At 36.7% G+C, this 20975-nt stretch overlaps 1 protein-coding gene across 13 annotated transcripts in view; it reads right to left on the reverse strand.

The window, feature by feature from the left end:
- LOC150105480 (histone deacetylase 5-like) overlaps positions 1-20975 on the reverse strand; it is a 430130-nt gene that overhangs the window by 12151 nt on the left and 397004 nt on the right. For all 13 annotated transcript variants that reach the window (XM_090394187.1, XM_090394195.1, XM_090394193.1 and 10 more), the window contains 2 exons: positions 16129-16280; positions 11941-12082 (listed from right to left, as the gene is read on the reverse strand). In XM_090394187.1, the coding sequence (XP_090250313.1) occupies positions 11941-12082; positions 16129-16280 (294 nt within the window). The remainder of the gene's footprint in view (positions 1-11940; positions 12083-16128; positions 16281-20975) is intronic.

Raw genomic sequence — 20975 nt, forward strand, 5'->3', positions numbered from 1 at the left:
CCCCCCCCCGAAAGACATGGCACCTCTATTCACCACAATTTGATATCGATTAGAAAGCTAGTTTGCTATTCAATCAACCAACTAATTTTCCAATCCTATTTGCCATAACTTATACACCAGTTTATTATGTGGTAGCGTGTCAAATGCGTTTGTAAAATCCAAAAGTATCACTGTATATGAATCACCCCTATCCAGAACTGTAGTCACCTTATTATAAAATGTAAGTAAATTTGTAAAACAAGACATCCCTTTAACAAACCCATGTTGACCTCTATACAGAATTTTTTCCTTTTCCACCCAATCCTGTATTTTATCCTAACCAATCTCTTCAAGATTTTAACAACCACTCCAGAAATGCAAACTGGTCTGTAATTTGAAACATCCATTTTTGCTTCCATCTTTATGCAATGGAACAATCTTAGCCTCTTTCCACTCATTAAACAATCGAGTCAACGGAAGTGTCAGTTCCTTAGCACATTCTTTCATAACACGTGAAATTCAGTTAAGTCATCTTGGACTAGATTCCATCTAGTCCAAGATGACTTAGACTAGATGGAATCTAGTCTAAGTCAAACAATCATAGACTTCTACATCATTCACCTTCAAGGGGCTGAAGTATTGATTTCTCAACTTCCTGTTTCCTTAATTATTAATTGACTTAAGGAATTCACAATGTACAATAGAATATAAATTAAATTTTAATATATATTTCCAATATTTCAGCAATGTCACGTTGCCATTTTCAAGGAACTTACAATAAAGACAAGTGCACGCAGGCACTACATACAGTAAATGAGGATGAAGCAGGAAGCTATCGTTTCTCTTCCTGTTTCCTTGGAATAGTATCATTACCATCAGTATGAAAAAACCTTGGTTGCTCTTGCACCATCTCTATCCAGCAGAGTTATCTTCCCATAATCATTCTTTTTTTTGCTAGCTGCATAACAGAAAAAGTCTGGGATTTTTCTTAGACTGTTTTGCTAGTCTCCTTTCATACTCTTAATTTCATCTTTCTTGTTATACTTGTCACTCTTCTTGCCCGCACCTTATAGGTTTTTGTGCAACTGTTCACACATCTTCAAAGTTTATATTTTTTCTATAATCTTCTCATCTGCAATTCCTGATTAACAAAATAGGTGTTATATAGATGAACAGGGAAATTAATCCTTTTTGATTTAGGCACACAGTCTGTTATTGCCATCATCAAATACTTTTTAACTATGATCCATGCCATATTAATCTTTTTTTCCTTTAAAGTTTCTTTTTCCATAGAACTCCTTCAAACTGTTTTCCATAATCTCCTGTCCTATAGTTCAACATGTGTCCTGTAACTCTGGATGCCTTTTGAATTGTTTTCATGGAATCTTTGACATGCACCTGCTATTGCACTGTTTCCAGTCCTCATATTTAGGTTCTACTGCCAGTATTATTAATTCAGTTGATGATTTTAGTTTTCTGTAGCATTTCATAAAATTCTTCAATTTCTGTTTTTGGTTTTCTTTCTTCAGGGCTATAGGCACTGATTATATATAAAGTTCCATTTTGCAATTTTATTTTTATTCTCAGTATTTTTTCAGATAAGAATACTGAGAAATTCTTGTATATAAGAAAGGAGATAAGTCTCAATGCGGCAACTATAGGGGTATCTCACTGTTGATGACTAGTTACAAGGTGCTGTCTAACATGATGTTAATGCGCCTCACACTATATGCAGAAGAGTGTTTTGGTGACTACCAGACGGGCTTCAGGAGGAACCGTTCTACAATAGACCAACTCTTCACGCTGTGCCAAGTTTTTCCATAATATCTTCATAGACTTTTCTAAAGCCTATGACTCAATTATACACCCAAAAATGTGGCAGGTGTTAGAAGAAACTGGGAATTCCTCAAAAACTTTGAAAAATGATGCAGGTGTGTGTGGCTGGTTCGAGAACAAGAGTGAAAGCAGAAGGTGACCTATTGGACCCGTTTCAGGTACAGACCAGCGTGAAGCAGGGTGATGGGCTTTCTCCGATTCTCTTCAATTTAGTGGTGGGAGGAGTTGACTTGGAGGTGCAAGTCAGGATTCTTGGCTACATGGACGACCTGAACATCATGGCACATCAATGGAACGACGCAGTGGCATTGGTTACTGCCATTGAGGAAACTGCAGAAGACGTTGGCCTGAAGATAAATGCCGAGAAGACGAAGTACCTTTTCATGAGTCGCCATGCTGCTCAAGATCTCGAGGGAGCTGCTCAGTTTGAGAGGGTGACGGAATTTAGGTACCTGGGGTCTATCGTGACTGAAGACAACAAGGTCAAAGCTGATGTCCAGAGTCAGGTGAATGCCACGAATGTGGCCTATTACCAAGTGCATCCCCTTTTTGCCTAGCATATACCGTCTTGGACTACAAAGGTGAGACTATACAAGACTCTGATTAGACCTGTTCTCCTCTATAGTGCTGAAGCATGGACTCTCACAGTGAGGCAAGCTGACCATCTGACAGTATTTGAGAACAAGATGCTATGACATATCTATGGAGGGGTCATGGCAGACGGAGTTTGGAGGAGGTGGTCTAATGCTGCCATGTGCACTTTGTACAACTCCGCAGACATCTTGATGGAGCTGCCAGCCTGGCGTCTTCAGTGGCTGAGGCCCCAAAAGGACCGTGAGACAAGTGTGGGAGGCCTGACCTCGATCAGGAGGTGGAGGACCTGCAGGTTGTTGGGATGGAGACTGAAACACGGCGGACAGTCGCAGAGGACCATGCCCAGTGGCGTCACGTGGTGCTTGAGGAAAAGTCCCCCCTGGGCTGATAGCACCTAGATAAGTCAAGTAAGTCAAATTCTTTCAGATATGTGTTCCCATTCTTTTATTTCATTTTGAATTATTCCTACACCTTCTTTAGCTCTCTTGTTTCTTTACTCCACTGAAGAAAAAATGTGATAGTTATTTAATTTATATATTCCTTTCTTTTTTTGTTTAAGGGAATGGATGTTTCCAACTTCTAGTGCCATTTCTGTTGTTAGTCTTTCTGGTCAGATGCATCTTCTATTGCTTCTAGGAGCATTTAAACTTTACATCATACATGTAGGCTGCTAGCGCTACTCACTGATGCCCTATACTTTAGCCGGGCAGTGAGAATGTGACAAGAAAAATGAGTGCTTGTCTGATAGCATAGAGCAGTGAATAAGTGATAAGAAACTTATGAAAAAAGTGATCTGGTGAAGGAAGCAGTGGCTTGAATGACATAAGCAATGGGAGTATAGTAAATGTAGTATGAATATGGTGAATGACAATACAGAAGAAGAAGATGTGAAAGAAAGTGGAATGGTAGCAGAATGAATGAAGAATGGTAAAGAAGCTAGCAAGAAAGATATGAACATGAGTGAGAATATTAAAAAAGAACTGGTATGATTGAGGAATGTGCAGAGTAAATGCAACTCTCCTGTGCTGGTAGGAATAAATGATTTGTAAGGAAATGTAAATGAAGTAGCATGGGATTTGTGAGTGTGCTAGAGACAGTGAAGCGGAAGAGAGTGAGAATTATGTGTTGCAAAGGTATGATAGTAGAGAGCTGAGGAGAAGAGCAATGATCATGAATAGTATGATACCTAGAATGATGCAAAAACAGGGGACTTGAGCTTAATAGCAGTATGGGATAAATTTGAAGGTAGGAGATTGCAGTTTGCTTCAGATGGTATGCATTTTAAAGCATCAGTGTGAAACTCAGAAGATTGTTGATGAGAGTGTGTAGCCAGTTAGGGAAATGAATACTAGTTTAAGATACCAGAATTGGTGTGAAATAATGGACTCAGGGATGACCAACTGGTAACAACAGAGAGGACTTAAATGATGTAATTAGAAATTGTAGGAAGAAAAGAGGGACGAAGGGAAAGACTACTGTGCTTATACCCTGATGCAAAGAGTATCAGCAATAAGAGTGCAGTTAACAGAGGATGATGTGCTCAGAGGAACAGAATGTGATGGTTATAGCACTTTTTTTGAAAAAGTAGAAAAGGTGTTGTATTAGTGATGATTTCAGAATCGTTTTGTCCTCTCAGTGTGGAACTTGAAGAAAGCAGTGATGATGATGATAATGGCTTTGATGCCATTTTGTATGAAATATTGCTAAAATGCCAGGGAATGCAGGAAGATGATTCTTATATGTTCAGACAGAAGAGAGGAGGATGATAACAATGGAAGCAGGAATAATGTGTGAGTGATGAGACTGAATTCCTTGAGCTACTATCTTATGCAACATGTAGTTGATGCAACACTTGGGATCTAGTATTAGATTTAATATTATCATCTCACACTGGCATCACTTTTCTCTTCCATTTCTGCATTGAAGACCGCAGCAAATTTCCCTCCACTTTCCCAAAAAGAAATCCAAAGAATCCTAAATAACCTGGACACAAACAAGGCATTGTGTTAAAAAAAAATTGTGTCGCCTCTTCAATTTATCCTATTTATCTGGCATCTAAATTACAACGTGGGAATAGGTTCCACATCCAACCCATCCCAAAGAAAGGTGATAAAAGTCAACCAACGAACTGCCATCTAATTGTTCTCTCTAAAGCTATGGAGGAGGTCATCAACAACCAACTCTTGAACAACCTAAAGTCACACCAACTAATCATCTTGCTTACACCGCTCACCTCTGGACTCAGGCCATGGAGAAAACTGGAGAAACTCATGTGGTTGTCCTCGACATTTCAAAGGCATTCAATTGGATTTAGCACAGGCACCTAGTTAACAAACTGCCATCTGTGGTCCGCCTTCCTCACTCTGCAACTAGATCGCCAAATTTTTCGCGGTAGATGGTTTACTTTCCTCAGATTTCCCCACCAACGCAGGAGTGCCACAGGGTTCTATTCTTTCACCCACTCTCTTCCTCTTGTATATAAATGACCTGCTCTCTGACTTCCAGTCCTATCCATGGCTTTGCTGATGATAGTACACTCCATTCTTCCTTTTCCTTCGACAAACTTTGTAGTGCTCAAGTATTAGAATCCTCAAGATCTACCACAACCAGCGACCTGAACTCAGATCTCCTAGCTATATTTTCAGCAATTTTATTCTCAGTGGGATGGCAAGGACAACCTTGTAAACTTCAGTGCCACCAAAACTCAGTCCTATCTGATCTCTCACAAGAAAGAGCTTGCATGCCTCCCCCCCCCCCTTACCTTCAGTAATACTGAGATATCCAACCATGATCAGATTTCTCTTCCTGGACTGACCTGCACCTCAGATCTTTCCTGGAACAACCATATTTCAACTGCCAAAAAAAACTGTACTTTTTTACCCAAGATGCTACTTCACACTGCTAACTCTATATAAAGCCCAAATCTGCCCAACCATGGAATATTGCTCCCATATTTGGGGTGGTGCACCAAAATCCTCTCTCTAAGATTACTCAATTCTGTCCAGAAGAGGGCAATTCAGTTAATTAATGACCTCTCTCACACAGATGTTCAGTTTCTGCCTTATGTCTCTTCTACAGATACTTTCATGGATAGTGCTCTGCTGAATTTGCCAATATTATACATAAATAATTTTTGATCATCATCATCAATGGAATTATCCACCCTTTGGTGCATCCTACATTCATTACAAAAGTTTTTTCTTTCTTTTTGTCAGCAGCTCTTCTGTCTTATCTATAATAGATATTTTGCATATGCTAGTATTTTATTGGAGATAATGGACAGCCTACTTCTTATAACACATAATTTTTCCCCCTTTTATTTTTGTCTAACATTCATTATTTGTTCAAGAAATCTGAATTGCATTTGAGATTTCTAATGTCATTAAGACAGTTCACAAATGCTAGTGAGGGAATAATAGTGGAAAATTCAGTAGAGCACTATCCACAAAAGTATCTGTAGAAGAGACACAAGACAGAAACAGAACGTCTGTATGGGAGGGATTGAAATGGGTATGTGTGAGAGAGGGGGTCATTAATTAGCTGGATTGCCCTCTTCTGGATAGAATTGAGTAATCTTAGAGAGGATTTTAGTGCACCATCCCAAATATGGGAGCAATATTCCATGGCTGGGCAGATTTGGGTTTTGTAGAGTTAGCAGGTTTGAAGAAGCGTTTGGGGTAAGAAGTACACCAGGTTTTTTGGCAGCTGCAGAAGCTATAGTTGAAATGTTCTTTTGCCAGGAAAAATCTGAGGTGCAGGTCAGTCCAAGAAGAGAAATCGGATCATGCGTGGATATCTTAGTATTACTGAATATAAGGGAGGCATGCAAGCGATCAGACAGGACTGAGTTTTGGTGGCACTGAAGTTTACAAGGTTGTCCTTTCCCCCACTGAGATACGGCTAGTTGATCTGAGTTCAGGTCGCTGGATGTGGTAGATCTTGAGGATTCTAATACTTGAGCACTACAAAGTTTGTCGATTGAAAAGGAGGAATAGAGTGTACTGTCATGGATAGGACTGGAAGTCAGAGAGCAGGTCATTTATATACAAGAGGAAGAGAGTGGGTGAAAGAATAGAACCCTGAGGTACTCCTGCATTGGTGAAGAAATCTGAGGAGAGTAAACCATCTACCATGACATGTAGCGAGTGATCAGCGAAAAATTTGGATCCAGTTGCAGAGTGAGGAAGGCGAACCACAGGATGGCACTTTGTTAACTAGGCGCCTGTGCTAAATCCAATCGAATGCCTTTGAAATGTCTGAATTCACTTCAGAACTCAAGCACACATACACAATATATTTTTAGCCAATGGCTACAAATGACCTCCTGACCGATGGAAAGTGTAAACAAAACAGTTCGAACCTTTCCTACTCCTCCAAACATAGGCTACAACAAATCCATGACTATCCCACATATCTTTGGCATTTATACTTGAAATTCTTAAGAAATACAAACTTGTTACTAGCTTCAAACTCACACTCTGTTAGAGTGGGATTGGTCATCCTCGCTTGATGTCTTTTCATACCCCCACCTTCACTTTCATGTTGCTTTCAGTCATCTACACCCTCGAATTCTTTCAACTTTGCTATTCACCTTCCTCCTGTCCTTCCACAATCTGCTTCTCATGCCCCTTAATTTCCTGTCTATTCTTTGTGTACTCGTTTTATCCTGTATTTTTTGCTCTTACCTAACAGTATATTCACTTCAAATGTACATGAAATCCAGCCCAATTTCTGTCTCAAACCATCTCAACTTTCCTATAAATTCACATCTTTATAAATAATTACACTGCCATTTCAGCTACTTATTAAAATAATTTACAAGAATAAGCTGGTAAATCTTAGAAATGCTCAAAATTTAAGGATTTTGTAAGTATAGCATATCAAGTAAATCAAGAGCACTGGAAGAGATTTGAATGATTTTATCAGAACATTTATGAGTATAGTGAACTTTCAGTTGAAAAGAGTATTTATTGTCTCAAGAAAGTGATTCAGATTTTGGCAAAGAAACCTATCGCTTGAAATAAATTCTGAATTATTATAAATAAACCACATTGCTAGATTTAGAAGAGAGAGAGAGCATTCTCTCTTTGCATCCATGATTATATTAGGAGAAAATCACAATATGAACCACTGTTATGGCAGCCAAGTAAAACACTGATACATCTTCATCAGAGAATAGCAAAAAAATTAAATTATCACATAGATATGCAGAAATCGCAACAATGAAACAAAACATTTTTAGCTTGTTGAATGTCAGCATAATTGACGATTAAGAGGATCAACATTTAAAGATTAAAACAAATTATTATTTAATGATAAATCTTTAAATTTTACAGATAATCATGAAATATTTTTAGAATTATATTCAATTCCATTCCATTGATATATAGTTTCATATACAGTGGCATCCGCTAATCCGAACTAATAAAAACCATGCTCATTCGGATTAGCGATTCCCCCCCCCCCCCCAAGAGACAAAAATAATCTCATTCTAATGGTACATCAATTTAATTCTGTAAATAAATGAAGTAATTGATAGAAAAAAAAAGCTACTGTACTGTAATGTAAAACTTAAAAAATAATACAGTACATAAATTTAGTTTTGTATGTACTTGTATTGCTGCGGATTCTAATTTAATAAAATTGCATAGTTCAGTACATAACTTAATTTACGTAAAAAATATCACTTTCTTGTACACAATACAAAAAAAAGTTTCATAAAATAACACTAAAAAGTTTTTTTTTATTTCTTTGTAAAAAAGTCACTGATTTTCTTTTGCTTCTTGGAAGCTAAACTTTTTTTGAATGCTTCTTTTTGGAGCTGCATTAGCAATAAAATTTTGTGGAATGCCACATCATTCTGCTTATCCCATTCTATACACTTATTAAAACTGTCAACTGCCTCTTCATGTTTTACTTTCTTTTCTTTGAGTTCTTTATCGTCATTGTCGTCTTCTAATTTATTCTGTAGCATTATATTTATATAATTTCAGCATTTGATTTGATTTCAAATTCACTTTCAGTTCTACCTGTAATCCATTCCATAACATCTGTTTGTGAAATTTCAATGTCTGGATTTATATTTTTAACCAAATTATGCATGTTTTGAATTTCGTCTTTTTTGTGTATCACCATAGTTATCTTGGTCAATTCTAGAAGGCCACAGTTTTTTCCATGACACTTGAATTGCTTTGATGGCTTCCAAGGCAGCAGCAACTGAAAATGCGACATCCTTCAAATTTATATTTTTTATTGATGTGGTAACGTCATAATTTTGGGAAATTACATTTAAAAGCAGGTCTTTATGATATTTTAATTTAATGGATTGTATTATCAAAGAATGTCTACACATGCTTTGTGGACTTGGATAAGGCATATGACAGGGTTCCTCAGGATAAGCTTTGGCAAGTAGTACAGGAGTATGGAGTGGATGGCCAACTATTAGCTGCTATCAAGTTCCTGTATAAATGCCTGGAGTTTTGTGTCAGGATAAACAGCACAAAGTCTGAACCTTTCACAGTCTCCATTGGTCTCTGCCAAGGGTGTGTTCTGTCACCCCTCCTTTTCATAATATTTATGGACTGGATTGATAGGCACAGCCAAAGCAGTGATTGCGCCAGAATTGGAAGATGTAGCATTGAACGCCTGTTTTTTTTTTTTTTTTTTTTACAGATGACCTAGTTCTGCTTAGCTCTTCCACAGATGACCTCCAGCAGACCCTGGATAGGCTTGTAGCTCTTTGTGCAGAAGCTGGGTTGAAGATCAGTGTGGCCAAAATGGAAACATTTGTGGTCTCAAGACAACCATCCCAGTGCACTCTACATGTGAATGGAGTCCCACTGAGGCAGGTGGAGAAGTTTAAATAGCTTGGAGCCATATTCATGAGTGATGGAAAGTGGGACATAGAGCTAGATACTTGAATCGGCTCAGCAAGCGTAATATTGCAGGAGCTAAGCTAGAAGGCAAAGCTGGTTATCTTCAATACAGTTTATGTCCCCATCCTCACCTATGGTCATGAGAGCTGGATAATGACTGAAAGAATACGGACACGAATCCAAGTGGCTGAAATGAGGTTTCTTCGAGGGGTTGCAGGGCTGATAAGACTCGCCAGAGTCGGAAGCTCTGCAATTCAGGAAACCCTCAATACTCAACAGCTGCTTCTCCGTGTTGAGAGATCACAGTTATGATGGTATGGACACCTGGTCAGAATGCCACAAGAGAGGCTGCCCCAGCAAGCCCTCTTTGCCAAGCCAGAGGGTGGAAGGCCAAGGACTCACTGGATAGATTTTATCCAAAACCTTGGGTGGACACGTCTGGGAGTCCCACCAGAACACCTGAGCTTGGTGGCAGAGGATCGTGACCATTGGAAGTCCCTCTTGCAGCTGCTGCCTCTACAACCCAATTAGGAAAGGTGGGCCTTGAAGATGGATGGATGGTATTTTGTTCTGATCCATTGGTTGCAACAATGGAGTACAGTTTGGAGGCAAAAACATGGCTGTAAAAGTTCCGTCCTCACTAATCCATTCATCTGCCGGAGGATATCCAGGACAGTTATCCAATAATAAAAGTGTTTTCTGTTCTAAATTCTGGGATTTTAAATAAGTTTTAACAGACGATAAGAAATCGTTGTGAAACCAGTTTGAAAAAAGTTCGACATTCATCCATCCTTTATGTTGACTTTGGTATAAAACAGGAAGGCAGCAGTTCTTAAGTGGTCTTGGATTTTTTTGATTTTACAATCATAAGTAACTAATTTATGTTTTCCTGAGGCATTTGCACAAGGCACTATCGTGACATGCTCTTTGAACATTTTTCGAACAGGTGCTGAGGCTTCATTTCTGTGAACTAGAATTTTGACCGCAAACAAAGACCACTTTTGTCTGCATTATAAATTTGATCATCAGTTAAATTTAATTCAAGAAGTTTTTCTAAAAAAGCTTTTTGGAACGGTTCTATGGTAGAAACGTCACTACAGTTTTTTCCTGATACTGATAGATACAGAATACCATGCCGTTTCTTAAATTTTTCTAGCCAACCATCACTTGTTTTGAATTTCTGATCCAGGTAAAGCTGTGAATGGAAATGCTTAGCTTTCTGCTTTAAAATGTCTCTGGAGATGGGAGTATGACAACTGCTTTCTTGAAGAAACCACGTGTAATCAGCAGCAGCAGAATCAAATAAAGAAAAATCACTTGTTTTCAGAGTTTGTCTCTTGCTTGGTCCTTCTTCTTTGGTTGAAACATAAGTTAAAATCCTGTCTTTTTTTTTATGTCACTGTAGATTTGCCGACATTGTATTCAGTAGCAAGTTGTACGACTGCTTCACCCTTTTCTAGATGCTGAATTATTTTACACTTATCCGCCAATGATAATGTTACATGTTTTCTTTTGGTAGGTTTCGACCCGGTAGCCATTTTAATGAAATAAATTTTAGTGTTAAAAACAGTAAAATAAAAAATGAAGTTAATAAGCAATAAAACTGTCACTTTTAAAATTTATCAGAAAATAAAATTGCGCTTAATAAAATAATCGATAATCATTCACTGAAAACTTACAAAAACACGAAACAATAAACGACAACTCAGTCAATGTTTCATTTCAATAACCAAAGAAAAACTGGGTGTTATATATTCAACGACTTAGCCAGGCTTCAGGCTAAGTCGTTGAAGGAACATAAAGATACACAAACATTGTGCAATAGTGGTGGCTAATCAGTTCATTAACGACTGTGGTGATTCATGCTGACAATACAGTACGGTATAAAAAAAGCAAACGTGAACACACAATAAATCAAAATAAGCCTACAGTATAACCGACCAATTGACAGTATGAAAAAATACTGTACTGTAATAATAGTTAAAATAATAAGTAATAAATACAACTTTTTTTTTCTTTCAAACTGCAGTTCAGATTACTGGAGGTTCGGATTAGCGATATACCACTGTACTAAATTACATATCAATGGAATGTATGTTTGCATTTATGTACACATACTTTTGATGTTGAATGCACACATGACTAAACATTTTGGTTTTTGTTTACTCCTTTTCAAATGCTGTTTCAAATCATTGTTATATGTAATTGCCAAACTGTATGTTATGTTATAGTAAGCAGGTTGACTAAATGAGCCTAAGCCTTTGATTCTACCAAGAGAAAATTACTGGCGTCCATTTTTTCTGTCATTAGATATATACATTATATATATTATAATTGACAAGAAATTATGTCTTTTGAGGATATAGTATTAATAGAATTTTGTTGGCTGAAAATTAACTTAATTTTTTTTGTGATTAATTTTTATGCATAATATGATTCATTCAAGCCTCTGCCTTTCTAAGGCTTGAATGAATTCAAGTCTGATAGAGAATTTAAAATTCTCTATCAGACATCAGACCTAAAGGGGTGGTTTCCAATCTTTATCTTGCACATGCAAAGAAACTTAGGCTAAATTTATTTTCATAAATTTTAGAAAGAAGAAAGAAAGAGTTGTTTTTGGACACAGTTTCCATGAATTAAAAAAAAATCTACATACTGAATATGACAATGTGGAACGGCCATTGAAAGTGAAGCTAGAGCAGTGACCGTCTCTACTTCTTCTTTTTCTCTCTGTTGAAATTCCAGTAAAGAACAATCAATTGTGTGAGCCCATCGTCTAATGCATGGCCAATGTGGAGCTGGAAAAAAATAGTCAGTGTATATTAGAGAATTTATAATGAGAACTTCAAACTAAGCAAAATAATTTTGACTTTAAGTACTTATTTCAATGTAGCAGGTGATGTGTTGGAGTACATTATACATTATGTTGTGCCAGGGAGTTGATACTTGCCTTGACATATTTTTTTTAATACGAGTCATGCACTTGGTAAAGTTCCTAAGGAGGGCAACATTGTGCCACTTCACAAAGGAGGTGATCGAACTCAAGCATCAAACTATAGGCCTATCTGTGTGTCAGGTGTTGTGGTTAAGTTGTTGGAGAAGCTTGTGAGAACTAGGATCCAGGGTTGGGTTGACAACAATGGTATTATCTTTGATGGACAGCATGGATTTGCTAAAGGGAGGTCATGTTTTAGTAATCTACTTACTTATTACAATAAAGTGACTGCTTCCTTGGTCAGAATAGAAGGATACACAGTAATATACTTGGATTTGATTTCGCAAAGGCTTTTGATAGTACCTCATGATAAGTTGACAGTCAAACTAGAGCAGATGGGGTTGGATATTAGATTAGTGCATTGGATTGGAGACTGACTATCTGATAGGTATCAACAAGTTGTGTATGGGGGAAGCGATATCCAGGAAAAGAAAAGTTACTAGTGGTGTGCCTCAGGGGTCTGTTTTAGGGCCATTGCTGTCAACTTGTGTATTAATGATATTGGTGAAGATTTTGATGGAAATATTCAGTTGTTTGCAGATGATGCAAAGTTTGGACGAACCATGAAGAGTAGAGAAGATGTTGTGGGCCTACAAGAAGACTTGAATAAATTGAGTGATTGGGCACGGAAATGGGGATGCAAGTTCAATGTTGCAAAATGTAAGGTTTTAAAATTTGGAAAACAAAGATGGGATGCAGAATTTATGCTTGGTGAGAATATATTGTTGAAGGTAGAGAAAATAAGAGATCTGGGGGTGATAGTGGATACGGATCTAAAATTTAGGGGACACATAGCCAAAATTGTGAAGACAACACAAAGGCTTCTGGGAATGATGAGTAGAAGTAGGGAGATTCTTGTTCCGTTGTATAAGGCTTTGATTAGGCCACACATGGACTGTTGTGCCCAGATTTGGTCACTGGGTTTTCAGAAGGATGAAGAGATGTTGGAAAGGGTCCAAAGGTGACTGACTAAGGTAGTTTCTGACCTCTGGAATGTCGAGTATGAGGAAAGATTGAGAAGATGTAATTTGCAGAGTCTGGTGGACAGGAGTAAGAGGGGAGATATGATAAAGACCACAAGTTTGTAAGGGGTTGTTTATAGGATCAATGGTGGAGAAGTTCTACAGAGAATAGTGTGAGATCAGGGGAGACCCAGAGGTCATCCCTGGAAACTGTTTGAAGATGGTGTGAGTAAGGGAGTGAGAGGCAGGTTTTTTTCGTGCAGAGTTGTGAATGATTGGAATGCCTTGCCTGAGAGTGTGGTGTCTGCAAGGAGTTTGAGTGTTTTTAAGACACGGTATGATGAGATGTGTGTGTGATAAAAGAACCTCCTAGATGAGTCTTTGACTCCATGAGGTCTTGGGGTAGTAATAATGATAATAGTAATGTTATATAACTGTACATATATTGTTAAAAGTTGGCCTGATTGCCTGAGTTGTTAGTATATCCACTCTCCAACCAAGAGGCTGCAGATTCAAATCCCACCATGGGCCAGTGATTGTCCTACTAACTCTGTGTGAGGGGAATCTGCAAACCTACCATCTCTTCTAGCAGAAGATTTTGCACCCAAAAGCCTAAGAAGTGCGAGAGCAACCATACATTTTCTAGTGATGCCAAATGTGAATAACTAATTAAAAACTATTCTTAAGGGAAGTTTTTCCATCTATATCACAATATCTAATATAATTATAAACAAAACAATAGTGAAATTCCATTCCTGTGCTAATTTGATTTATATGTCTTGTGGTCCCACTTTTTATTGGTTCAGTTAATTTTCTTATTGCTATTACTCAAGAATCTCCACAGAAAATCCAAACTCATTGCAAGAGATCCATGCTAACCATTATTCACAGTACCTTGACAAGAGAGAGAGTGACAAAATTGTACTTCATGGGTGCAAAGATTAATAATGTTAGAGAGGTTATTAGAATGCAAAAGGTAAAGTGAACGAGTTCATTGTTTTGGCTGGAATGAATAATTTGAAAGATCATTACGGTATGAGAGAGGACATGAAAGAGTGAGCGACTTAAGATAGTGAGCCTGTTGCCACAGTATGACAGAGTTGAGTTGAGAAGGGCCATGACAGTGAATTTGTGGAGCGAGTTTGACAAAAAAAAAAAGGACTTATACAAGATGGATATTTGTTTTAATATGCGATGATGAATGATTTCCTTTTAGTATTCAATCAGCTATGTTTATTGCTAAAGCTCTAACCAGGTTTGTCTCCGATGGAAATGTTATTACTGATCTCAGAATGAAGTATTTAATTTGTTTCAAAGAACTTGAATTATCAACTGTTATAGCTGAGGTCATGATTGCTTCAAGTATATCCAAAGATAATTTAATAAATCAAATATTATTCACAGTAATTACATACACATCTCATCTAGTGACTATACTAAACAAATCATTAGATTGTGAATTATAAATATTAAGTCATGGTTACCCTTTCTCTCAATTTAAATTGTACAAACAATTAAAGATGATGTGTGCTTTGAGCTCAACTAAAAGTTAACCAACCCATATTGACAAATGTATAAGTTAAGATGCAGTAACCCATCAATCTGCGCGACAAGCAACTTCAAGTAAACCTTCAGCAGTTCTCTGCTTAATCCAATCAGAGAACTAACTGTTGAAGGTTTATTTGAAGTTGCTTGTCGTGCAGATTTATGGGTTGCTGCATCTTAACTTATACATTTGTCAATATGGGTTGGTTAACTTTTAGTTGAGCTCAAAGCACACATTCCTCTTTAATTGTTTGTACAATTTAAATTGAGAGAAAGCAAAGCAGGTAAATTATATCAAATGGCTATACTGCATTCTCAGTTCAAAGTTTATTAGTCATCCATTGGACTTTTAACGCGAGATAGGAGAACTTAACTGAAGAAACGAGATAATCATACCTTCCATCAGTTGAGAAAATATATATTCTCTTTGCTAACCAAACAAATACTGTGTGACATGCAGATTACATCTGTCACATAATAGGGTTCTTCACCCTATTCCTTGGCAATATTGCTATCAATATGTGCCTTTGTCTACAAATTGTAGAAATCTCAAGGAAGCCATAGTAGTCCTCCACTCTGGAGAAAATCTTAACAGAAACCAGATAATGATAATAGCTGATATATGGTAAACCTTAATAAGATCGCTCAGTCTGCCAGAATTTAATTTCACTCAAAACTACAGAGTGCTCTCACGACAGTGACTAATACAACACACTCCATGCGTGTAATGTATGCATTCTGTTTTAATTTTTAATTTATTATTCGTGACACCTCCAAGGAGTCCAAAGACTCATCGGCATCTACCGCCCACCTCCACCACAACTAGCATTTTTTGTCTGTAAATTGCGTGTGTTCTGAAAGGCCGATTTGTCTGTATGCAGGATGAAAAACCCGAGTTTCCGGGAGAAAAAGCCCTGTTATACAATAGTGTTACTCCATTTTTTCTCTGTACTAGCCACTTTGAGTTTTTCTCTTACCGTTATAAGCACTGAAGAAGCCAAACAGCTCTGCTGACGAATTTGTTGGCATTAGATTTTATAAATCAGTGGTCAATTAAAGATCAATATATATTTCAGTTTAATTAGGTAATATGTTGAGAGATTACTATAGTTATTTGTATTAGTGTACATCCTGTAGGCTGGGGAAAAAATTAAAAAAAAAAAAAAGATTAGTAGTATTGCTAATCGAAATCTCTTAAACAAAACTTAAGATTTTAAGTATAAACAGAAATTTTGATTATGACCTAAGAACATATCAAATTTTATTTGAACTGTTCTTGAGGATTATATTTTTTCCTATATTTCCAGTTAAAAAAAGCCTTTATTTAAAATTTAATATTAACCTTGGATGGCAACTGTCCTCTGCAGTACTTCAACTGCTACCTGACATGGCTTTCGAGTAACTTCTTCTTCCTTTAATGGACAGCCTTCATCACCTCCCAGCAATGCCATTACACACTCTTGAGAGCAATCACAGATAGCAGGTAAGTCATAACTTTATGTAAAAAAAAAAAAAAAAATTATTGAAAATTATTTATATTCATAAGTTACATATATTAAACTTATACACGCATGTTCAAAGAAATTCATGTTTACATCACCTTACATAAAGTTTTTAGTAGTTAAATGGTAATTTTCATTGGTTTATGATTAGATATTTCATTGTATTGCATCATTATCATTCCCACAGGTTTCTGTATAATGTAACAGTTGCTGCTATTGCATCAGAATTTTTTATGCTATAAATAGACAGCAAGAACTAGTTTTTGCATTTTTGTACTGAGATCGATGGCTAGTTACTTGCAGTTAACACTTCACAGAAAAAGTGATTCAAGCTTTGAATAAAGAAGGCTATTCCTCTTGTGAAATAGCTAAAAGGGTGTCCTGTAGTCAATCTACTGTGATGCAGCTGCTGTCTAAAATGAGGGAAACTGGATCTATTGAATGGAAGAAAGCCACTGTCTACATCATGCCAAGATAGAATTCTAAAGTGGTTCTGCCTCAAAAATCTCTGGCACAGTTACAGAGCTCACCAAATGGGAGTTGTGGCAAGCTCTGTAACTGTGAGGAGAAGACTCATTCACAGGGACCGATAGCTGAGGCACCCTAAAAAGAAGCCATTGTTAACCAAAAAAAAAAATGAGATTGGCTTTTTTGGTGCAAAGAGCATGCCAAATGGACCCCTGATCAGTAGAAAAGAATAACTTTTTTCTGACGACAAAAAAGTTAACCTGTAGAGTGCCAATGGCAGACAGACAGTTCAAAGACGATTGGGGGGGAAATTGAACCCTCACTGTCTGGTGTCAGCAGTCAGATGATCTGGGGATGCATATCGTATCATGGTGTTGGTCGCTTGCATTTCACAAAAGGTTTAGTGAATGTACAAATGTACCAGAAAATTTTAGAATTTCTGCATACTATCAGAGACCACTTTACCGTAACAATAAATTGCATCTTTCAGGATGACTCTGTCATAGGGTGAAAAAAAAAGTGTAATTAATGTTATTATAACCTTAAAATATGCCACACAAATCGAGTTTAGTACTTAAAAATGATTTAGTTTTTGTTGCAGGTTAATAAGTGGCTTAGTTGAACACTCAATTCAGTGACTACTGTGGCCAGAAAACAGCCCAGAGATCAAAACCCATTGAGGATTTGTGGTACTAAATGGAGACTGAAATACACAAGAAGCCAAAAACACTGGGACTCCAAAAACAATTATAAGGGTATGGAGCCATGAACTGACAGTTGCATTCATCAGGAAATTGATTGTCAATATCCCACCAATGCCAAGCTCTAACAAAGGCAAGAGGAGGACCCACGAAGTACTAAACAGCAAAAAATTAGTTTTTAGCTTTGAACATTACTAAAACTGTGTAGTTGAACTAAATTTTGATACCAATGGTAATGTTCATTTGTTCATACAAATGAACATTACTAAAACTGTGTAGTTGAACTAAATTTTTGATACCAATGAAAATATCACTCTCCACTCCATTTTGAAATTCGCGTAACCCTCGTATAATGCAGTACTTATACAACGCAGTCTACAAATTGTAGTAACCCTTTATCTTTTCATATTTTTTTCACCGCACGACTTAAAAATCAAATTTTATCTTCGTTAAATTTGCACATGTAGTTATAAGTAGTGAATTTATATTAAGGGATATACTCTATAGCACGCAACTACATCAACTGTATAAAGTGTTTATTGTTGAAAGTTGTCTTTGTTTTCTGCCAGGAAAGCACATTAAAAATCGTGTGTTAATCTCAAGCTGAGCACTTTATTTTCTTTATTTGGCGAGTTACATACAAATATGTAATGTTTTTTTATGTAAAAATTTTATTTTTATTTATAGTAATGGCCACTTAGAGGGCTTTTGCGATATGGTTGAAAATGAAATTAGTGAATTCATTGATGGGAAAATTAGATTTAAATTAGGAAGAACAGTACAATTAACAGATGACGTCGAACCAAATGGCAGGGAAAGTTCTGCCAAAGATTCTGATTGTGATAAATCCTTTTAAGAATTCAGTTTAAAGAAATTAGCAGAAGGATTGAACTTTGCAAGAAATTAGGAAGTTATTTTACGGGTAATGATCCCTCAATGGAGCGCTCCAGAAATTCACGAGACAATTGGATATTTGTTTAGCTCCATATTATGAACTTAATAAAAAATTTCAGCACATAGTAGTAAGTAAGATCTTATTACTGACTTCTTGATAATTAAACCAGCCAAAGTATGCAATGAGAATTATACAAATGATGTCCAAGAGATTTCAAGTGATGATGGTGTCTGGCTACTTGTAAATAAAGAACATCTACGAAATGTTCATTTTGAAGACAGTGATGATGATGATTAAATTATGCACTTTATTTTGTTTTGCATTATGGGCAATGAAGTTTATGTACAATTTGTATTTTTATAAGTTTATACTATGTATTTTGCTTCATAGTTTATGTTTTCTTAATTTACATGAATTACCTGAATTAAATAAAAATATTCTTTTGTTGGATATGTCATTGTTGTTTATATAATTAAAAAATAACGATTTCGGAACATACCCCTACTTTTTCTATGTAATCCGAGTCTCGCATAACACGATTTATATAATGTAGCATTTCTGTGGAACCTAACATCCATATTATATGAGGGTTACCTGTGTTTGTTGTCATTTCCTAATTATGTCACATCTCGTACTAAAAAGAGCCAAATATTAATAAAAAATAAAAATGTTATATTATCTTCTTCATTATTTGTGACAATTATTGTATTATTATCCCTTTTTAAATAGGCATGTAAATTTAATTACCAAAAAACATGGTTACAGCAGGTGATGCAGTTTCTATGAACCTGCGTGCATGTCTGTGCACTTATATAAATTACTATTCTTATTCACTTATCTTGGCTATCATTGTATCAAGAAGCAGATGTACCTAACAAGAATGTGAAATATGCAAAAACAGCTGGTGTAATAAACAGTTTTGAAACTAATTACACCCTCTCTCCAAAAAGAACCTGAACATTTCAAAAATAGAAGAAACTAGTGGTGCCACCTGTTGTATCTTTTTGTTGTCAAAAGCGGCAGCCTTCATTAGTGTTGTGCAGGGCACCCACATTCTGAAGCAGGCCCCCCCCCCCCTACTTGTCGCCCAGGTTAAGAACAACATATTGCTATACAGTCTACAGGGTTTAGGATCAATTAGTTTTAATGATAACACAAAACTAATATTTATTTAAAAAACTACCAACATACATAATACAGACTAATAATAATATTCAAAATTACTTCAACGTATATTTTCTAGCTTTTGTCGACGCAAATTTATCAATAATGTCAGTAAAATCAACTCGCTTAGCCAAATCATTTTCGATGCACAAAACTGCAAGGTGATTAAGTCGTTCATGGCTACTTATAAATCTTTTGGAATTCTTGAAAGCTGATAGTTCGTACTATCTCTTGCCGCATGTTGTTTTGAGATTATTCTGGGCCAATACTAGAGTCATCACATTTTATATCAGATTTTTCAACAGGGCCTGCAACTGAAGCATCAACTGTATCATATTCTTCCATAGTTACTCCTTCTGCAAGTTTTCACTTGTGGCCTTTTCTTCTGTTGCAAGAGGTTCACATGTCGCTTGACTTTCGACTGTCTTATGAGTTTTCATTTTGACACTGATATTCTGTTTGGATTTCAATGTCACAAACATTATCACCACCATCACTATGATCAGTACTGGGAACTATGTCCTTTTCGTTTTAAGATTTGAAAAATTTAAGTTTCCTCTTCTGAGTTCTGTTTGTACTTTGAATCAGACATTGGGATTTTATTTATTTTAACTAGAACGTCTTTGCTTGCTTGAGAGCAATTTATTTAAATGTTTTTAATATCTCAAATTTGTATGATCTGAAAAGAAATAATAATTAAGTTTGTTTCATACAAAAAATCATAACTAAAAAAAGCTTTACATTTTCTTTTACTTACTAACTAGCGAAAATTTAATTCAAATAAGACAAATTCAGGATCCGCGCGGTTAGCCTAGTGGCTATGCGCTTCGCAACCATATGCCTGGGGAAGGAGTATCCTAGGTTCGATTCCCGTCGGTGACGTGAGGAGCTGAAGGATCTTCCTCAGCCATAGCCAAGTTAGCCAGTCTTGGGCGTGGACAGCAGGGTTTTTTCCCCAGTTTATTCTGGGGTTTTTTCATTCCGCAAAGCAGGCAAACTGGCCTTGAGAACTCAACACTACAGACCATAGGATACACCGGGGCATAAGGCTGACCACCTTATCCTGTAAACGGAGTGAGGTCCGATGATCAATGGACCCTCGACACCGCAAGGTAAAAGAGGGTATAAGGAAGATGAGATAAGACAAATTCTTCTCAAATAAAGAATTCTCTAGAAAATTTTCAGTTTCTTGAGATCAACTTAGCCAACTAAAACTATCAAATAACGCTTTCTCTTTTATGAATAAAATAAAATTCTCTTAGCATCCGTAGCATACGCAACGATGGCACCGGTAAGTCAGCAATGAAACAAAGGCGTGCATAGAAAGCGACACGGGAAAACCGAAAACTAAAGTAGATCCTTTCGAATGGGAAGTTCAGAAGAGTAACCATAAGTCTGAAAAGATGGATAATGGGTTGGAAACGATTTTTAAAAGCTAGCAGACCCTCTCAGCGCATAT

This window comes from Typopeltis vanoorti, chromosome 6, assembly GCF_054136105.1.
Source record: "Typopeltis vanoorti isolate ZY-2024b chromosome 6, IOZ_Tvanoo_1.0, whole genome shotgun sequence".
Taxonomy (NCBI): Eukaryota; Metazoa; Arthropoda; class Arachnida; order Uropygi; family Thelyphonidae; genus Typopeltis; species Typopeltis vanoorti.